Source organism: Natator depressus, chromosome 9 (genome assembly GCF_965152275.1).
Source record: "Natator depressus isolate rNatDep1 chromosome 9, rNatDep2.hap1, whole genome shotgun sequence".
Taxonomy (NCBI): domain Eukaryota; kingdom Metazoa; phylum Chordata; order Testudines; family Cheloniidae; genus Natator; species Natator depressus.
The window spans coordinates 25,328,989-25,349,089 of record NC_134242.1 but is presented as its reverse complement, the minus strand read 5'-3'; the positions used below and the strand labels follow the sequence as shown (position 1 = coordinate 25,349,089).

The 20,101-nt window shown below is 44.9% G+C and overlaps 1 protein-coding gene across 2 annotated transcripts in view; it reads left to right on the top strand.

The window, feature by feature from the left end:
• Window positions 1-20,101, top strand: part of ARHGEF26 (Rho guanine nucleotide exchange factor 26) — a 112,654-nt gene that overhangs the window by 72,412 nt on the left and 20,141 nt on the right. For both annotated transcript variants that reach the window (XM_074963748.1, XM_074963747.1), the window contains exon 12: window positions 12,669-12,878. In XM_074963748.1, the coding sequence (XP_074819849.1) occupies window positions 12,669-12,878 (210 nt within the window). The remainder of the gene's footprint in view (window positions 1-12,668; window positions 12,879-20,101) is intronic.

Below are 20,101 nucleotides of genomic sequence, written 5' to 3'. Positions count from 1 at the left end.
GTCACATCTTGAAGGTTTTCTTCACAACTATGAGAGCAAGCAGTTTTTTAAAATGAATATTCAGTTCTACAGAAACCAAGTATTTAATGTAAATACCTCACATAAATACCTCAAGCAGGCTAAATCTACCTATACAAGGGTTTACATGTGACACCTGAGATACAGACAGCGCTGCTTTAAAAGAAAGGTACCCCAATAGAAATCTATATATTTTTGTTAGGTAATATTAATCTTACTTTTATGTGTTCCTCCCAGGTTGAACTTCCAGGGCCATCCCCTCTCCTCTTGCTACAGTTGTGTATATAAAACATATCCATTCTGAACTTGACCCGAGGCACTGTTATGGAATTGCTACGTTCAGAGAACTCTTCATATGTTGCCATTTATCACAGTGTAACTCCCTTCTCTTCTTGTGCCAATATATTTATGTCTGCATCTGTAATTTTCACTCCATGCATCTGAAGAAGTGGGGTTTTTACCTATGAAAGCTTATGCTCACATAAATCTGTTAGTCTTTAAGGTGCCACCGGACTCCTTGTTGTTTCTATAACCTACATTTTCCCAACCAGTCAGAGAGCTCAGAAAATGAACTGTCTGTAGGAACAGCCCTATAACTTCTCACTGAAGCCTGGAAGTGTTTGCCATGGCAGCATTCCGCTAAGGATAGAACAGAGCTCCCTCTTGAACCTGCCTGGATTGGATAGCTCCTATGCACACAGTCCTGGGATCAAGAAGGTCTGGTTAAGGATTCCAGCTTTCAATCTGGAGTGGCTGCATTTGAGCTGGCATGCTGTGGTCCTGCCTTTCTACTCAAGAAGTAGTGAGTTCATGCTATGTTTAACTATAGTTGAAGCGGACATTCTTTATTCACCCATTCAAAAAAGACCCTCAGACTGCAATATTGTAGATTATTAAAAGGTTTCTCACAAACTGCAAGGATACCTCTATTTTAGTGAGGATATAGAGTTATTAAATGTTTTTAGCTCACTAAAATCATGTCTGTTTAACGGCTGCATGGCTTGTCAACTCCTGAGATAATCTTGGCAATGGAATGCAGCTGGACTTCATAAATTGGAAACCACCCAAAGGTCAAATAATACTTCGGAATGTTACCTGTTCGCAGCTGCTCGCAAAACTGGGTTTGTGTACCAGATTGCCCCCCCCCAAAAGGAAAAACCCAGTTTCCTAATTAAAGAGGCAAGTTAGATATCGCATCACAAACAAAAGGAAGCAACTTTTGTAATGAAATACTGAAGATTTCAGTGTGTAACTTGCAAGTATTCTTAATGGTGGTAAGCTAAAATAGGAGGTACTTACATTTTATTGGTTTAAAAAGACCCATTTTAAAGAGTGAAGGAATAATTTGGGATTTTTTATCTTACGTTTTCTAGGGTTGTGGGGGTTTTTTTGTTTTGTTTTTTTGTTTTGTTTTTTGTTTTTTTAACTTATATAGTGTATTTGTGGCCATGTTGGACTCGGGATACTGGAGAGGCCAGGAGGGTGAGGTAAAGTCTTTTATTCCAGTGGTTTTCAAACTGAGAGTCACGACCCAGTACTGGCTCGTGGAATGTAAGGCACTGGGTTGTGGTGGCTCTGTTCAGCACCGCCAACCGGACCATTAAAAAGTCCCGTCGGCAGTGCTGCCCAGCTAAGGCAGGCTAGTTCCTACCTGTTCTGACACCTCACTGCACCCCAGAAGTGGCCAGCAGCAGGTCTGGCTCCTAGGCGGGGGGAACACGGGGCTCCATGCGCTGCCCCCGCCCCGAGCACCAGCTCGGCAGTGCCATTGGCCAGGAACTGGGGCAGTGCCTGTGGGCGCAGACAGCGCACGGAGATGGACTGCCTCTGTCCCCCCCAGGGGCTGCAGAGATATGCCTGCAGCCGGCCACTTCTGGGGGCTGTGTGGGGCCAGGGCAGGCAAGCAAACTGCCTGAGCCCCGCTGTGCCGCCAACCAGGAGCCAGCTGTAGTAAGTGCCTCCTGGCCGGAGCCTGCACCTCGCACCCACTCCCGCACCCCAGCCCAGAGCCCGCACCCTCATCCAAATTCCCTCCCAGAGCCCACACCCTTTCCTGCACCCCAATCACCTGGACCAGCCCACAGCCTTCGCCTGCACCAAACTCCCAGAGCCTGGACCCCTCACCCTCTCCTACAGCCCAACACCCTGCACCAGCCCAGAGCTCCCTCCTGCACCCAAACTCCCTCCCAGAGCTTGCACCCCTCACTCCTGCACCCCAACCTCCTGTCCCAGGCTCAGCCCGGAGCTCCCTCCCACACTCCAACCACCTGCCCTTCAGCCCAGAGCCTGCACCCCCCCCCACACACACACACACAAACCCCCTGCCCCAGCCCATTGAAAGTGAGTGAGGGTGGGGGACAGTGAGCGATGGAGTGGGTGGGGCCTCAGGGAAGGGGCAGAGTAGATCCTGGGTTGATCTGAAATTCAAAAAGTGATCTTTTGCGTAAAAAGGTTGGAGACCACTGGTCTAGTGTGTCTGTTCAGTCCCTGATTTTTAGTGTCGAGCAGAGTAATGAATTTAAGCTCCCAGGCTCATATTTTGAAAGTGTTGTGCCGGTTTCCTTTGAAGGTGAGGACTGATGGGTCCGATGTTGAGTGATCGCTGTGTGATAAGCGTTCGCCAACAGGTAATAGGGTGTTCTTGTCTTTTATCATTTTCCTGTGTGAGTACATTTGAGAGCGAAGAATTGTCTGGTTTTACCCACATAGTTGTTGGGGCATTTAGTTCAGGAAATAAATCTTTCCTAGACCCCCACTTCTGACCTTCAAACACCTCCCTTCCCCAATCTCTCTAAGCTTATCATAAGACACGAGCTCCCCACAGACCAGGACACACCAACTCTCAAAGCAGCACCAGATCCTGCCGGAAGAGCAGATGCAAAACCTGCAGACATAGCTCCACTGCTGCAATGATCAACACCCCCCCACAACACATCTTTCAAGATCCCTGGATTCCACACATGCCTATCCCAACATGTGGTGTACCTTATCCAGTGCCCCAATAACAACTACTTTTAGCTTAGAACTATCCGGATTGTCAAGTCTGTCTTTTTTTTTTTATTCCACCCCCCATGATTTTATTGGAGATTTCTGGGGGGTCTCAGGGCATAGCTATTGCATAGGAACCATGCAAAAAAATTAGTGGGCACTCATCAACAGCCAACTCCCCTCCTCCCCCCCTTGCCTCCCCTCCGCTGGTGGCTCCACCGATCAACTCCTCCCTCTCCCTCCCAGTGCTTCCCACCCACAGCGATCAGCTGTTCCATGGCGTGCAGGAGGTGCTGCTGGGGGAGGGGGAAGAGCGAGGATGGGGCACGCTTGGGGAAGGGGATGGAAATGGGTGGGAAGAGGTGAGGTGGGGGCAGGAAGAGCTGGGGCAGGGGTGGGGGCTTTGGGCTTCTTGGTGGATTATAATGGGGTCTTGCAAAAACTAATAATTTAACTGCCTGCCTGCTGAAAAGTGGAAGCTGCTCATAACTCTTCAACTGCATGTCGCTTAATTATTTTATTTGGTTTTTTTTTTAATTTTTTTTAACATTTACTGAAATCTTCCAATATTGTAAAATATTATTCCATCTCGGGGATTAAAATGAATTCTTCAAATCTTAAGGAAGTCCAGTTTAGCAACACAATAGTTCTGTCTTCTTTGTCTCATATATCTAAAGTATGCTTCTGCAATCTTGTATGAGCTTGCTTGCTGTGGGAAATCCTATATTGTTGCTGAGTTGGTGCCTAGAAAACTAACTTGCAGATTACAATCTAACTCAAAATTGGTCTTTGTTTTTTAAAAAAATCATTAAAATTGCTTGCTATAGTGTAGTCTTTGAACTTTTACATATTATCTGCATATTTTGTTTGTCTGCCAGAGCTGCTATTTCCTGGTTGCAGGTGGCATTTTGAGATTTGGGATGAGTATGAGTTGTTGGGGTTTTTTTGTTTTTTGTTTTTTTTTCCCCCTAAGGGGTGGAATCATATTAATTATTCAGAGCACCAGTATGACAATCCCAATAGAATGCACCTGTGCTTATCTCTGTCTGTCTTTGCAATACACGCTGCTTCCTCAGGAAATTAACTTCCTGGGTGTGTGGGGACTGAAGACTCTCATGTATTAATTTTAGTGCAAAAACTGAAATTTCATTCTGTCTGGCAATTGCAGCTGTTTCTCACTCCTTGTGAACAAAATAGATTTGGGATCTGACTGATTCGGTTTACGCTAGTGTAAGTCAGAAGGAATTCCTTTATGATAGTGTAAAACTATCAAGATCAAGAATCTGGCTTGAACTGAAAATATCAAAATCTCTATTTTCCTATAGAGACTGCCAGCAGTAAGATATAATGCAAATGTTGTTTTAAGCAGCTATACTTTATATAATATTATAGAGTATACAGATATAGAGTACTATTAAAATAGGAGGTCCAGCCCTCCAGTAGAGTGTAAATATCTCAAAGTCATTTAACTTCCCTCCCCACAACTATATTTTTGCAAGAGAGGAAATACATTTTTGAGGTGTTAAGGCGTATGCGTCATTGGTTGTATACTCTGTTCTTAATACCTTGAGACTTAATATTAAAAATTAAAACTCTTTGATTTCCTACAGTCCTGTAAAATAACATACATTTTTACCTGTACAGTAGACAGACCAAACAAAAACTGCTTGCACCGTTACGGTTGTATTTCTAATTCATAAATGCACTTACCATATTCATATTTTCAAAATAAAGTAGAAGGGAGAGAGTAGCACCACATTAGAATGATGTTTCAGATCAGGGATTCTCAAACTTCATTGTACCATGACCCACTTTTGACATCAAAAATGATTACACCACTGCAGGACGGGGGTCCAAAGCCAAAGCCCCAGCCAGGGGGGACCGTAACCTGAGCCCTGCTACCCAGGGCTGAAGCCGAAGCCTGAGCCCCTCCTCTGCCCAGGGCTGAAGTCTTTGGGCTTCAGCCCCAGGCAGTGGGGCTCAGACTACGGCTTCAGCCCCAGACCCCAGCAAGTCTAACACCAGCCATGGCAACCCCATTAAAATGGAGTTGAAACCCACTTTGGGGTCCCAACCCACAGTTTGAGAACCGCTGGTTCAGATTATAGATCTGGCTAGTTACAACAAATGAAGGTGCTGCAGCTCCAAGTTAAAGTCCATGCCAAGTGATGGAATCTGTCCAAAACTATTATTCATAAGAAAACCCATGGAGTGCTATATAAGGCCGTTATCCTTACAAGAACATACTCACTGGGTTGGCATTTCTTTGGCTTACAGTATTACATGGACAGAGAGATAAGCCAGAACAAGGTTGATGCCTTTGTTGGCTCGCCTACTCTATTATATAGTACTGCTTACTTTGGTTTGTACAGTGGTGATATATGATTTAGGGCACAGAGTCCTGCCACTGCTTAGAGGAACCTTATCTAGATGATATCAGGTTTTTTATTTAATTATATTAAAATAATTGACATAGTCCTTGTGACGGGTTCGGTCACAGAGACCTCCTTGGGACTGTCACCAGATGTGCTGAAATTACCTCTGAGCCCGTTTTTCCTGGCAGCTTGGGACTCCAGAATCCTGCCTTGTGGAGCCAGACACGCTAGTCTGCTGCAACACAGACCAGGTCTGGTCCACACACCCAAAGCTGCAGACTTAACTGAAAACAGCTCAGCAGGTTACCTGTCCCCAGCAACCAGACACCCAGTTCCCAATGGGATCCAAACCCCATATAAATCAGTTTTACTCTGTATAAAGCTTATACAGGGTAAATTCATAAATTATCTGCCCTCTATAACTCTGATAGAGAGAGATGCACGGCTCTTTGCTCCCCTAGGTATTAATCACTTACTCTGGATTTCTTGTTAAACAAAAGTGATTTTACTAAGTATAAAAAGTAGGATTTAAGTGGTTTCAAGTAATAACAGACAGAACAAAGTAAGTCACCAAGCAAAATAAAGCAAAAACAAGCATGTCTAAGTCTAATACATTAAGAAACTGATTACAGGTAATATCTCCCCCTCAGCGATGTTCTAATAAGCTTCTTTCACAGACTAGACTCCTTCCTAGTCTGGGCCCAGTCCTTTCCCCTGGTATGGTCTTTGTTAGTTCCAGCAGACATCTTAGGTGGAAACTAGGGGAATTCTCATGACTGGAAGTCTCCTTTGTTCTGTTCCACCCCCTTTTATAGCTTTGGCACAAGGCAGGAATCTTTTGTCTCTCTGGGTCCCCACCCCTCCTTCTAAATGGAAAAGCACCAGGTTTAAGATGGATTCCAGTATCATTGACATGTTCACATGTCCTGTGAGACCCCAGCCTCCATTCTTCCAGGGCTGGCCCACACATACACCGGAAGGTTTGCATGTAAACAGAGCCATTTACAACTAATTGCCCTAGTCAATGGGAGCCATCAAGATTCTAAACCACCATTAATGGCCCACACTTTGCATAATTACAATAGGATCTCAGAGTTATATTTCATATTTCTAGCTTCAGATTAAAAAAAGATACATGCATACAAATAGAAGGAATGTATTCAGTAGTTTAGAACCTTTGTTATGATACCTTTCAAGAGACCTTTTGCATAAAGCATATTTCAGTTACATCATATTCACACTCATAAGCATATTTCCATAAAACATATGGAGTGCAATGTCACAGTCCCATAACAAAACACACACTGAATTCACTGTGACTTTGTTTGGACAGGGAATAAGTATTTTTAAATATCTGAGTTTGCAGTGAGGTTCTGTGCAGTTTGATGCCTTCTGAACCTTGCCAGTGTCTAAATTGGATGTTTTGGTTGAATTCAAGAAGCAGAAAGAAGGAAAGCAGAGCTGTTGGTCAATGACATATTACAAGTGGCTTTCCAGAAGTTGAAATGAATCTTAAGCTAGCTCTCTTCAATCTTTGTTCTGCTGAGCAGAGACATTACTTAAAAAAAAAAATCAGAAAAAGGGGGTGTCATAAATATAAAGGGAAGGGTAAACACCTTTAAATCCCTTCTGGCCAGAGGAAAAACCCTTTCACCTGTAAAGGGTTAAAAACCTAAGATAACCTTGCTGGCACCTGACCAAAATGACCAATGAGGAGACAAGATACTTTCAAAGCTGAGGGGCGGGGGGACAAAGGATTCTCTCTGTCTGTGTGATGTTTTTGCCGGAACCAGAGCAGGAATGCAGGTCAGAACTCCTGTAAAAAGTCAGTAAGCAAAGTAAGATATGCGTTAGATTCTGTTTTGTTTAAATGGCTGATAAAATAAGCTGTGCTGAATGGAATGTATATTCCTGTTTTTGTGTCTTTTTGTAACTTAAGGTTTTGCCTAGAGGGATTCTCTATGTTTTGAATCTGATTACGCTATAAGGTATTTACCATCCTGATTTTAGAGGTGATTCTTTTACTTTTTCTTTAATTAAAATTCTTCTTTTAAGAACCTGATTGCTTTTCATTGTTCTTAAGATCCAAGGGTTTGGGTCTGTGTTCACCTATGCAAATTGGTGAGGATTTTTATCAAGCCTTCCCCAGGAAAGGGGGTGTAGAGGTTGGGGGAATATTTGGGGGGTGCGGTGGTTCCAAGTGGGCACTTCCCCTGTTCTTTGTGTAACGCTTTGGTGGTGGCAGCGTTTAACCTAAGCTGGTAAGAATAAGCTTAGGGGGGGGTCTTTCATGCAGGTCCCCACATCCATACCCTAGGGTTCAGAGTGGGGAAGGAACCTTGACGGGGGAAAAGTCTCGAGTTGTGTGTGGGAAGAAGCGTATACCATATGTTCTGATTTGACTGGGTGCTGATTTTATCTTGCATGGTTGTACAATAATATGATCGTGTGCGATGTAAAATCTTATACCTTGGGGCTGTACTCTTGTCTGTTTTGTGTGATTTACTGCCTAGAGAAGAAAGCTTGAAAGAACTTCTTGGAAATAAGCATCAACGTTACTGTAATCTCAAAAAGATGAACATAGATATTAGATAATCTAAAATGGGATGTTGATTGAGTTGCTGTTTAATCTTTTTAGTGCTAAATAGTTATGCGACTTTTGTCAGGGCTTGCATCCGGTATTTTCAGGCAATTAATGACTTCAGTCTCCCATCTTCTGTTGGACAGTGCATGTGCTTGTGAATTGATGTATATCTGCCAACATCAGTAGGGGCAAAACACACACTCTTTGGAGGCACCAGAATATAATGCAAACAGACTTTTTGTTCAATTCCTAAATCTCTTAGAAATTTGCTCTCACAAAGTTATAAAATAAGTGTTTGGAGATTGTGCAGAACAAAAGTAAATATGTGTGTAAACAATCCCAGTGAGTGAATAAGAAGAATATTCATAGTTACCTAAACTATGCTGGCAGGGACTACTAATTCACAAATTTCAGTCATAAACCGCTCGCTATGTAGGGCAGAAAAGAATGGTCCTAGTGCTTCACAGGGTACTAAAGCATCAGGAGGGGCTCATGCTTTGAGGCAGAATGGACTTTTGCGCTGTTCCATTGTAGCAAATATTCTGAAGTTGATTAAAAATGCATTTCTTCATATGAATGTAGAGTCATTTACTATTATACTGTTGAATTGATAAGGATTTATGGGCATTCTTATGAAATATGTAGAATTCATCTTAAAAGGTGTTCAGTTTTCTGTATATATCCACCTATTATCCTGAGTCAGTTTGTTTTTCAGACTTCACCTATTACCACTATCCACTTCTGTTATCTCTCTACTGCAGACAATAAGGAAAGACCTACAAAATAGATTGTACCTCAGTGGAGCCGTGCAACTCATATTGTACCCCATAGGCTATAAGTGAAGTCCATGACTTGACTAAGCTTTAGTATGGATTTTGACTCACTGAAGAGAGAGATTTCAGAGTAACAGCCGTGTTAGTCTGTGTTCGCAAAAAGAAAAGGAGTACTTGTGGCACCTTAGAGACTAACCAATTTATTTGAGCATAAGCTTTCGTGAGCTACAGCTCACTTCATCGAGTCAGTCTCTGAAAGAGCAATGGTTCAGTTGGATTATCTGTTTAAGGGGAGCTGAATAAAGCAAACATTCTGAAATTAAACAGAGCAGTTACTGTGAAACGTAGAATTATTATTGTCTTCTATTCATATCTCATTGCTAGATGGTTAGTATCTAATCGGTTCAGATCCTGGCGACTGGTTAATTCGTGGATTAGTAGTCCATACCAGTATAGCTAATATAACTATAAATACTATACTGGTTTGAACTAAGGAGAATTTCTTACTGCACAATCAAAAACAATTGAGAAATATATTGACCATGAGATCCTTTTTTTCTGTGCTGCTGTACAGAAGATTAGTAGATTTGGGGTTTTTCTTTGTTTCATCAATCCCTTGGGGGGCAATAAATCTGAAAAATGACCATGCCTGGTTTTAGTAGTGGGGGCCTTGTCACAGTTTACAATCCAGAGTAGCCTTACTGAAACTGATAGAGCTAGGTAGTTATCAGCTGCCTTTAAAAAGTATCTCATCTTGATGAACAGCTGGTGAATTTACAATCACATATAAGACAATTACGGGAAACACACACACACACACACACTCCAATGCAAGGAAAAAAGGCTTTCAATTTGCCTTTTTTCTAGCTGAGCAATTCTGTTTCCAAATGACAGGTTTCAGAGTAACAGCCGTGTTAGTCTGTATTCGCAAAAAGAACTGTAGCTCACAAAAGCTTATGCTCAAATAAATTGGTTAGTCTCTAAGGTGCCACAAGTACTCCTTTTCTGTTTCCAAAGTAAGTGGTGCAAATTCTTTCAAATGCTCCTTAACTCATGTTTTGGTAGCTGAATGCAGGTAAACAATTTAAAGAACTGGAAATGTAATTAAGATGAACTTCTCCTTGAAAGGCTTTTCTAGCATTTCTTTACACTAATTGGACATGAATGGATAAGTTGGCTAAAACAACAAATATAAAAGAAACTAGCTTGGATTCACAGTGTGGAGTGCTTAGGCATGTTTCTGATGTCTGGAGACTCCACAGTTCAGGCACCTGTTGTCACAGATAAATGTTAATGGATTGGGGCCCGGGAGGGGTTGAAGTAACTGTTTACTGACAGCGCACAGAAACTTCAAGTAACAAGATGAACTGACCAGGCATTCTCTTACGCAACAGCTGAAGGCATGGCAAAGAGAGATTTTTTTGATTAGCTAGAGTAGTTCAGATTTAGGAGAACGAATGACTAAGTTGTTTAGGGAGAAGGAGTGTCAGTTTTTAAGTCTTGGTGCTTGGGTAACAGATTTTTTAAAATCGTATTTTTTAGTAACCCTAAACAAAAGTAATGCAGAAATGTATATATAAAGTGCTATTGCATGTCCAAATAATCCTGGAATATGATTCAGAGTAGTGCTTCAGATGCTAATGGTGCTTCATTTTATTTGCTTCCTTGGTTTGTAACAAACAGCTTCTGTGTGTGTGCGTGTGCGCACGCTCCACCACCCTCTACTATATGGAATGTCGCATCTTCTCGTGTTTGTTTTCCCCTCTACACCTCCCCCCACCACCACCACTGTCTGAACTAGTGCAACCTATCCTTACCCGACTGAAAAGAGGTCCTGAGTTCTTCTGTTTCCAAATGTCTATTACCCAATGTGTGTGGGTAGCTGACAGCTGTGGTGCATTTATTTGTAGCCATAATTTATTAGTTCTTTTGCACCAGAATCCTCTGAGTATTTTTGTCAGGAATGTGCTTAGCAGTGTAAAGAGTGTTTGTCAGTTAACAGCTGCTTTCAGAGCCTGCACGGAGGTACACACATTGTATTGTTTTAGAGTATCACTTTTTTAAAAAAAAAATGAAAAGTGGTATGTTAAAATACATATCTTTATAGAATTCAGATGACACATCCATGCCCACCTTCTTCCCCAAAGCCACCTCATAATAAGCATTGTAAGGTAAAGTGGAGCTTTTGAGCTCTACCTCTTGTCAGTGTGTCTTTGAATACTTTTAGTGCAGTTATCGAGCACGCACAGTGGTCTTGTTTTTTGTATTCACTAGAATAGATAGTATCTTTTTATTTATCTCATATGGGAAAAGAGATCATGTGTCTAAAAGATATACATTACTATACTATATTTCCGCAAGGCCAGTACAAGGTGAGAAGAATAGGTGACAGCAGTTATCAACTATTCACTTGAAGCCATAATGGCGTTATGACCATATAGCAATTTTTGAAACTTTGTAAAAATAGATTGTGGTCCAGCTCCTGTACATGCAGATTAACAAGAAGCTTAACAAAAAAGCATCATTTTCTCTGCCTCCTTTTTAAACACAGGTTTATTATATTGCACAATCCATTATAAATGTAGGCGTTCGTACTTTTGGAAACTTGAAAAATGGAAGTGGGGAAAGTATATTCTGTTTAATGGATTCAGTGGCATTTCTCTATTTGTTTTTGTAATGTGCTAACTTTTGAATGTTGCATCTGATCAAGTCCAAAATTTCAGGGACTGTCCTAGGAATCATTGGGTAGAACCCTATTTTAGTGAAAATATATTTAAAAAAAAAAGGGGGGGGGAACCAAATGAGAGTAATGAGGAGTACACAGTGCCCCAGGCATCTGGTTAGCGCGCACAGCACTTCAGCCACCTTTGTAATTGTCTGTAGATCAAAGATGGCAACAATTAACATCTTCCAGCGTAATACCCTCCAGCTCAGCTTAGCTTTACTCAGCCTCCTAATACAGTTAAAAAAATTTTGACACTCTGAATAACTTCTCTCCGAGCCAGAAAGTGGGGTGGGGGGAAAAGAATGATGGGGGAAGAAGGGAATGGGGAAGCTCAAAGAGCCCCTGGCATGGCTGAGGGAGAAATGGGGGACGCGGCCATGGGAGAAATGGGGGGTAAACAGAAACAAAACCTCTGGCAGTGGGAGAGAATGGAGAGCCCTGCTGTGGGGGGCCTGGGGTGCATACTGAGTGGGCAGGGGAAAGAAGATGGGAATGGGGGGCAGAATACAGAACCCGTGGTGGTGGAACAATGGGGGACCCTGGTGTGGAGGGAAAGAGGGGTATGAAGGAGCACCCAGAGAGCTGCAATTGGGGGAAGCATGAGGGACAATTATATGGGCGATGGGGGCCATGGGGGGGACAGAGAGCCCCCCGTGTGGGGGAAGGGGAGGTGCACAGGGTCCCTGGCATGAGGGTGGAGGTTGCAAGGAGTCCCTGAAATAGAAGTAGATGGTAGGGTGGCATACGGGGGGTGGAGAGAGCCCCTGGTGTGTGTAGTGTGCTCAGCCTACAGAAGCAACAAAGTGTGTAACATTCTAGTAAATTATATTCTAAAACAGAGTTGCTTTTGGATGTCAGGTATTGCTTAGGAGTTACAGAAAATAAACCAGAAAACATTATTCTCCATTTGCTATGGAGTAAGGTAAGCTTACATCACCCAAGGAGTGTCAAAGCCATGTAAACTGTGCTGCTGACTGAAGTGCCTTAAAGCGCAAAGATTAATTTCTTCTGCATCTTTGACAAGCAGATGCTTTTTAAATTTTTGAAAAAAACTTTTTTGCTAAAGGGCTGAAAGTGTCAGAATAATTATGTGCCATAGAAAAGCATTGGAAATGAGTGCTACTCCTGAATTTGCTTCTGGACACGTTTAGTGGAGAATTGTTTACTCTGAGCAAAAGTGTTAGGTTTTTTTCCTTGTTTTGCAGTGAGGAGAGCTACAATGTCACAGATTATTCCTTGAGGGACCAGCTGTTGGTTGAACAATGTGACAGTGAGGAGCTGAATTCCTCACCTGTAAAGAACAGTTCCACTATGTTGTACTCGCGGCAGAGCTCTACAAGTCACCTCTTCAGATTAACTGTCCTTAGCAACCATGCAGGAGAAAAGGTGGAGATGCTACTGGGGACCGAGACTCAGTAAGTACATAACTAAAAACTTCTCCAACTCTCCTTCCCTCTCCTCCCATTTGAGGCATTTTTCTTTTATCTAAGGTGCTGGAGCTTCTTCAGTTCTACTCTGTTTTGTTCAGCAAGTCTAAAAAACATAGCAGAGTCCCTGTACAGCATCTTGATGAGAGGCCTAAACTGTAGTGGTCAAAGTAACAAAACAAAACGGAACTGCTGCCAAATCCAGATATCTCTCTGGACACTGTAAGGGTATGTCTACACTACGAAATTAGGTCGAATTTATAGAATTCGGTTTTTTAGAAATCGGTTTTATATATTGGAGTGTGTGTGTCCCCACAGAAAATGCTCTAAGTGCATTAAGTGCATTAACTCGGCGGAGTGCTTCCACAGTACCGAGGCTAGAGTCAACTTCCAGAGTGTTGCACTGTGGGTAGGTATCCCACAGTTCCCGTAGTCTCCACCGCCCACTGGAATTCTGGGTTGAGATCCCAATGCCTGATGGGGCTAAAACATTGTCGCGGGTGGTTCTGGGTACATATCGTCAGGCCACCGTTCCCTCCCTCCCTCCGTGAAAGCAAGGGCAGACAATCGTTTCGCGCCTTTTTTCCTGAGTTACCTGTGCAGACGCCATACCACGGCAAGCACGGAGCCCGCTCAGCTCACTGTCACCGTATGTCTCCTGGGTGCTGGCAGACGCGGTACTGCATTGCTACACAGCAGCAGCAACCCCTTGCCTTCTGGCAGCAGACGGTGCAATAGGACTGGTAGCCGTCATCATCATGTCCGAGGTGCTCCTGGTCGCCTGTGTGAGGTCGATCAGGAGCGCCTGGGCAGACATGGGCGCAGGGACTAAAGTTGGAGTGACTTGATCAAGTCGTTCTCTTTAGTCCTGCAGTCAGTCCTATTGAACCATCTTATGGTGAGCAGGCAGGCGATACGGATTGCTAGCAGTCCTATTGCATCATCTTCTGCCGGGCAGCCATGAGATGTGGATGGCATGCTGTCCTTCTGCACCGTCTGCTGCCAGCCAAAGATGTAAAAGATAGATGGAGTGGATCAAAACAAGAAATAGACCAGATTTGTTTTGTACTCATTTGCAAACCCGCCCCCCGTCTAGGGGACTCATTCCTCTAGGTCACACTGCAGTCACTCACAGAGAAGGTGCAGCGAGGTAAATCTAGCCATGTATCAATCAGAGGCCAGACTAACCTCCTTGTTCCAATAAGAACAATAACTTAGGTGTACCGTTTCTTATTGGAACCCTCCGTGAAGTCCTGCCTGAAATACTCCTTGATGTAAAGCCACCCCCTTTGTTGATTTTAGCTCCCTGAAGCCAACCCTGTAAGCCGTGTCGTCAGTCGCCCTTCCCTGCGTCAGAGCAACGGCAAACAATCGTGCATCTGAGTTGAGAGTGCTGTCCAGAGCAGTCACAATGGAGCACTCTGATGGGGCTAAAACATTGTCGCGCGTGGTTCTGGGTACATATCGTCAGGCCCCCCTTCCCTCCCGCCCTCCCTCCCTCTGCGAAAGCAAGGGCAGACAATCGTTTCGTGCCTTTTTTCCTGAGTTACCTGTGCAGACGCCATACCACGGCAAGCATGGAGCCTGCTCAGGTAACCGTCACCGTATGTCTCCTGGGTGCTGGCAGACGTCGTACTGCATTGCTACACAGCAGCATCAACCCATTGCCTTGTGGCAGCAGATGGTACAGTACGACTGGTAGCCGTCATCGTCATGTCCGAGGTGCTCCTGGCCACGTCGGCCAGGAGTGCCTGGGCAGACATGTGCGCAGGGACTAAAGTTGGAGTGACTTGATCAGGTCATTCTCTTTAGTCCTGCAGTCAGTCCTATTGAACCATCTTATGGTGAGCAGGCAGGCAATACAGATTGCTAGCAGTCCTACTGTACCGTCTTCTGCCAGGCAGGCAAGAGATGAGGATGGCTAGCAGTCCTACTGCACCGTCCTCTGCCGGGCAGCCATGCGATGTGGATGGCTTGCAGTCCTTCTGCACCATCTGCTGCCAGCCAAAGATGTAAAAGATAGATGGAGTGGATCAAAACAAGATATAGACCAGATTTGTTTTGTACTCATTTGCTTCCCCCCTCCCCCGTCTAGGGGACTCATTCCTCTAGGTCACACTGCAGTCACTCACAGAGAAGGTGCAGCGAGGTAAATCTAGCCATGTATCAATCAGAGGCCAGACCAACCTGCTTGTTCCAATAAGAACAATTACTTAGGTGCACCATTTCTTATTGGAACCCTCCGTGAAGTCCTGCCTGAAATACTCATTGATGTAAAGCCACCCCCTTTGTTGATTTTAATTCCCTGTAAGCCAACCATGTAAGCCGTGTCGTCAGTCGCCCCTCCCTCCATCAGAGCAACGGCAGACAAGCGTTCCGCGCCTTTTTTCTGTGCGGACGCCATACCAAGGCAAGCATGGAGGCCGCTCAGCTCACTTTGGCAATTAGGAGCACATTAAACACCACACGCATTATCCAGCAGTATATGCAGCACCAGAACCTGGCAGAGCGATACCGGGCGAGGAGGCGACGTCAGCGCGGTCGCGTGAGTGATCAGGACATGGACACAGATTTCTCTGAAAGCATGGGTCCTGGCAATGCATGCATCATGGTGCTAATGGGGCAGGTTCATGCTGTGGAACGCCGATTCTGGGCTCGGGAAACAAGCACAGACTGGTGGGACCGCATAGTGTTGCAGGTCTGGGACGATTCCCAGTGGCTGCGAAACTTTCGCATGCGTAAGAGCACTTTCATGGAACTTTGTGACTTGCTTTCCCCTGCCCTGAAGCGCGTGAATACCAAGATGAGAGCAGCCCTCACAGTTGAGAAGCGAGTGGCGATAGCCCTGTGGAAGCTTGCAACGCCAGACAGCTACCGGTCAGTTGGGAATCAATTTGGAGTGGGCAAATCTACTGTTGGGGCTGCTGTGATGCAAGTAGCCCACGCAATCAAAGATCTGCTGATATCAAGGGTAGTGACCCTGGGAAATGTGAAGGTCATAGTGGATGGCTTTGCTGCAATGGGATTCCCTAACTGTGGTGGGGCCATAGACGGAACCCATATCCCTATCTTGGCACCGGAGCACCAAGCCTGCGAGTACATAAACCGCAAGGGGTACTTTTCAATAGTGCTGCAAGCTCTGGTGGATCACAAGGGACGTTTCACCAACATCAACGTGGGATGGCCGGGAAAGGTACATGACGCTCGCATCTTCAGGAACTCTGGTCTGTTTCAAAAGCTGCAAGAAGGGACTTTATTCCCAGACCAGAAAATAACTGTTGGGGATGTTGAAATGCCTATATGTATCCTTGGGGACCCAGCCTACCCCTTAATGCCATGGCTCATGAAGCCGTACACAGGCAGCCTGGACAGTAGTCAGGAGCTGTTCAACTACAGGCTGAGCAAGTGCAGAATGGTGGTAGAATGTGCATTTGGACGTTTAAAGGTGCGCTGGCGCAGTTTACTGACTCGCTTAGACCTCAGCGAAACCAGTATTGCCGTTGTTATTACTGCTTGCTGTGTGCTCCACAATATCTGTGAGAGTAAGGGGGAGACGTTTATGGCGGGTTGGGAGGGTTGAGGCAAATCGCCTGGCTGTTGGTTACGTGCAGCCAGACACCAGGGCGGTTAGAAGAACACAGGAGGGCGCGGTACGCATCAGAGAAGCTTTGAAAACCAGTTTCATGACTGGCCAGGCTACGGTGTGAAAGTTCTGTTTGTTTCTCCTTGATGAAACCCCCCGCCCCTTGGTTCACTCTACTTCCCTGTAAGCTAACCACCCTCCCCGCCTCCCTTCGATCACCGCTTGCAGTGGCAGTAAAGTCATTGTTGCTTCACATTCATGCATTCTTTATTCATTCATCACACAAATAGGGGGATGACTACCAAGGTAGCCCAGGAGGGGTGGTGGAGGAGGGATGGAAAATGCCACACAGCACTTTAACAGTTTACAACTTTAAAATTTATTGAATGCCAGCCTTCTTTTTTTTGGGCAATCCTCTGTGGCGGAGTGGCTGGTTGGCCGGTGGCTCCCCCACCGCGTTCTTGGGCGTCTGGGTGTGGAGGCTATGGAACTTGGGGAGGAGGGCGGTTGGTTACACAGGGGCTGTAGTGGCAGTTTGTGCTACAGCTGCCTTTGCTGCAGCTCAGCCATACACTGGAGCATACTGGTTTGATCCTCCAGCAGCCTCAGCATTGAATCCTGCCTCCTCTCATCACGCTGCCGCCACATTTGAGCTTCAGCCCTCTCTTCAGCCCGCCACTTACTCTCCTCAGCCCGCCACCTCTCCTCCCGGTCATTTTGTGCTTTCCTGCACTCTGACATTATTTGCCTCCACGCATTCGTCTGTGCTCTGTCAGTGTGGGAGGACAGCATGAGCTCAGAGAACATTTCATCACGAGTGTGTGGGAAGGAGAATCTTCACTAGCCTCTGGGAAGGAGAAGATCCTGTGATCATTGAAACACATGCAGCTGGTGGAGAAAAAAAAGGGACAGCGGTATTTAAAAAGACACATTTTATAAAACAGTGACTACACTCTTTCAGGGTAAACCTTGCTGTTAACATTACATACGTAGCACATGTTGTTCCAAGGTCGCATTTTGCCTCCCCCCACCGCGTGGCTACCCCCTCAACCCTCCCCCCTCCCCGTGGCTAACAGCGGGGAACATTTCTGTTCAGCCACAGGCAAACAGCCCAGCAGGAATGGGCTCCTCTGAGTGTCCCCTGAAGAAGAGCACCCTATTTCAACCAGGTGACCATGAATGATATCTCACTCTCCTGAGGATAACACAGAGAGATAAAGAACGGATGTTGTTTGAACGCCAGCAAACATACACTGCAATGCTTTGTTGTACAATGATTCCCGAGTACGTGTTACTGGCCTGGAGTGGTAAAGTGTCCTACCATGAAGGACGCAGTAAGGCTGCCCTCCCCAGAAACCTTTTGCAAAGGCTTTGGGAATACATCCAGGAGAGCTGCGAATGCCAGGGCAAATTAATCCTTTCACATGCTTGCTTTTAAACCATGTATAGTATTTTAAAAGGTACACTCACCGGAAATCCCTTCTCCGCCTGCTGGGTCCAGGAGGCAGCCTTGGGTGGGTTCGGGGGCTACTGGCTCCAGGTCCAGGGTGAGAAACAGTTCCTGGATGTCGGGAAAACCGGTTTCTCCGCTTGCTTGCTGTGAGCTATCTACAACCTCATCATCATCATCTTCTTCGTCCCCAAAGCCTGCTTCCATGTTGCCTCCATCTCCATTGAAGGAGTCAAACAACACGACTGGGGTAGTGGTGGCTGAACCCCCTAAAATGGCATGCAGCTCATCATAGAAGCAGCATGTTTGGGGCTCTGACCCGGAGCGGCTGTTTGCCTCTCTGGTTTTCTGGTAGGCTTGCCTCCGCTCCTTAAGTTTCACGCGGCACTGCTTTGGGTCACTGTTATGGCCTCTGTCCTTCATGCCCTGGGAGATTTTGACAAAGGTTTTGGCATTTCGAAAACTGGAACGGAGTTCTGATAGCACGGATTCCTCTCCCCATACAGCGATCAGATCCCGTACCTTCCGTTCGGTCCATGCTGGAGCTCTTTTGCGATTCTGAGACTCCATCATGGTCACCTCTGCTGATGAGCTCTGCATGGTCACCTGCAGCTTGCCACGCTGGCCAAACAGGAAATGAGATTCAAAAGTTCGCGGTTCTTTTCCTGTCTACCTGGCCAGTGCATCTGAGTTGAGACCGCTGTCCGGAGCGGTCACAATGGAGCACTCTGGGATAGCTCCCGGAGGCCAATACCATCGAATTGTGTCCACAGTACCCCAAATTCAACCCAGCAAGGCCGATTTAAGCACTAATCCACTTGTCAGGGGTGGAGTAAGGAAATCGATTTTAAGAGCCCTTTAAGTCGAAATAAAGGGCTTCATCGTGTGGACGGGTGCAGGTTTACATTGATTTAACGCTGCTAAATTTGACCTAAAGCCCTAGTGTAGACCAGGGCTAAGCCATTACACTAACTGCACTGGATAGTAGGGCTGGGCCAGAAGCTGTTCTACCATCCTGTGAAAAAATTTGTGATGTCAAAAATTCCCCATTCTACATTGAGGTTTTTTTTGTGAAGAGATTGAGAGACCCACACCAGAATAGCAAGTAGTCTGAATCAGGCAGAGCAGGAACTTGAACCTGCTTTTCCCACATCCCAGGTGAGTGCCCTAACCATTGGGCTATCGACTATTATAGGATGCAGCTATTGCTCTCTGACTCTGATTAAACTGACCCTTTCCCACCAAAAATGTTGGTTTCAATGAAACAGCATTTTCAATTCCAGACCCAGTCTGCTAGATAATGTATTGGTCAAATATAATAACTTAACCTGTTCATCTTATAGTAGAAGTAAGCTGCATATTGTTGGCTCATATAAGATTTTAAAAGTATGCACAGTATGTGATTTGCTTGTGGTTTTTAAGTGTTGGAGTCACTATTTATTATAGTTTTATAATGTGTTGGACCAAAATGGCGTAGAAACAAAGAATATGCAAAATTCTACCCATAACAGTTAAGGGAGCAGTTATAGTGGCACTTGAATTTGCCTCCTGGGGAAGTTCGTGTATTTCTCTCATGTGTATCAAATGAATTCCACTCCAGGTTCTGTACAGGGAGGGTTTTTTTTTCTTTTTCCAATCAGAATATCTGTTCTTTGAGCTGATTAAGCTCATATAATTATGTCTCACTAGTCAGATCAGTAACTTGACTGGAGCCATGGTAAACTAGAACAAGACAAAGAAACTATATGGATGCTCCTGTGCTCTGAATGTGTATGCAAATTATATAATGTCAACCCACGTCAAGATACAGCCCATACTTAAAGAGCAATATGAAATGTTAGCCTGGGATATTATTTGACATCTGTACACTACAAAACTCTGTGGAGTGCATTAGAGACCATTTCTGCAGCAGTATCGGCATCCGATGAAGTGAGCTGTAGCTCATGAAAGCTTATGCTCAAATAGATTTGTTAGTCTCTAAGGTGCCACAAGTACTCCTTTTTGAGGGTACGGACTAACACGGCTGCTACTCTGAAACCTGCATCAGTATAAGAGAACTTAGATGCAAACTTCTCCATACTTGAGATAATGGTAATATGTAGCTATCTGCAGTTTTGCACTAGCATAATTAATTGCTGGCTGTTAGGTTCTGTGGAGTTCTATGACTAGAGTATAGGA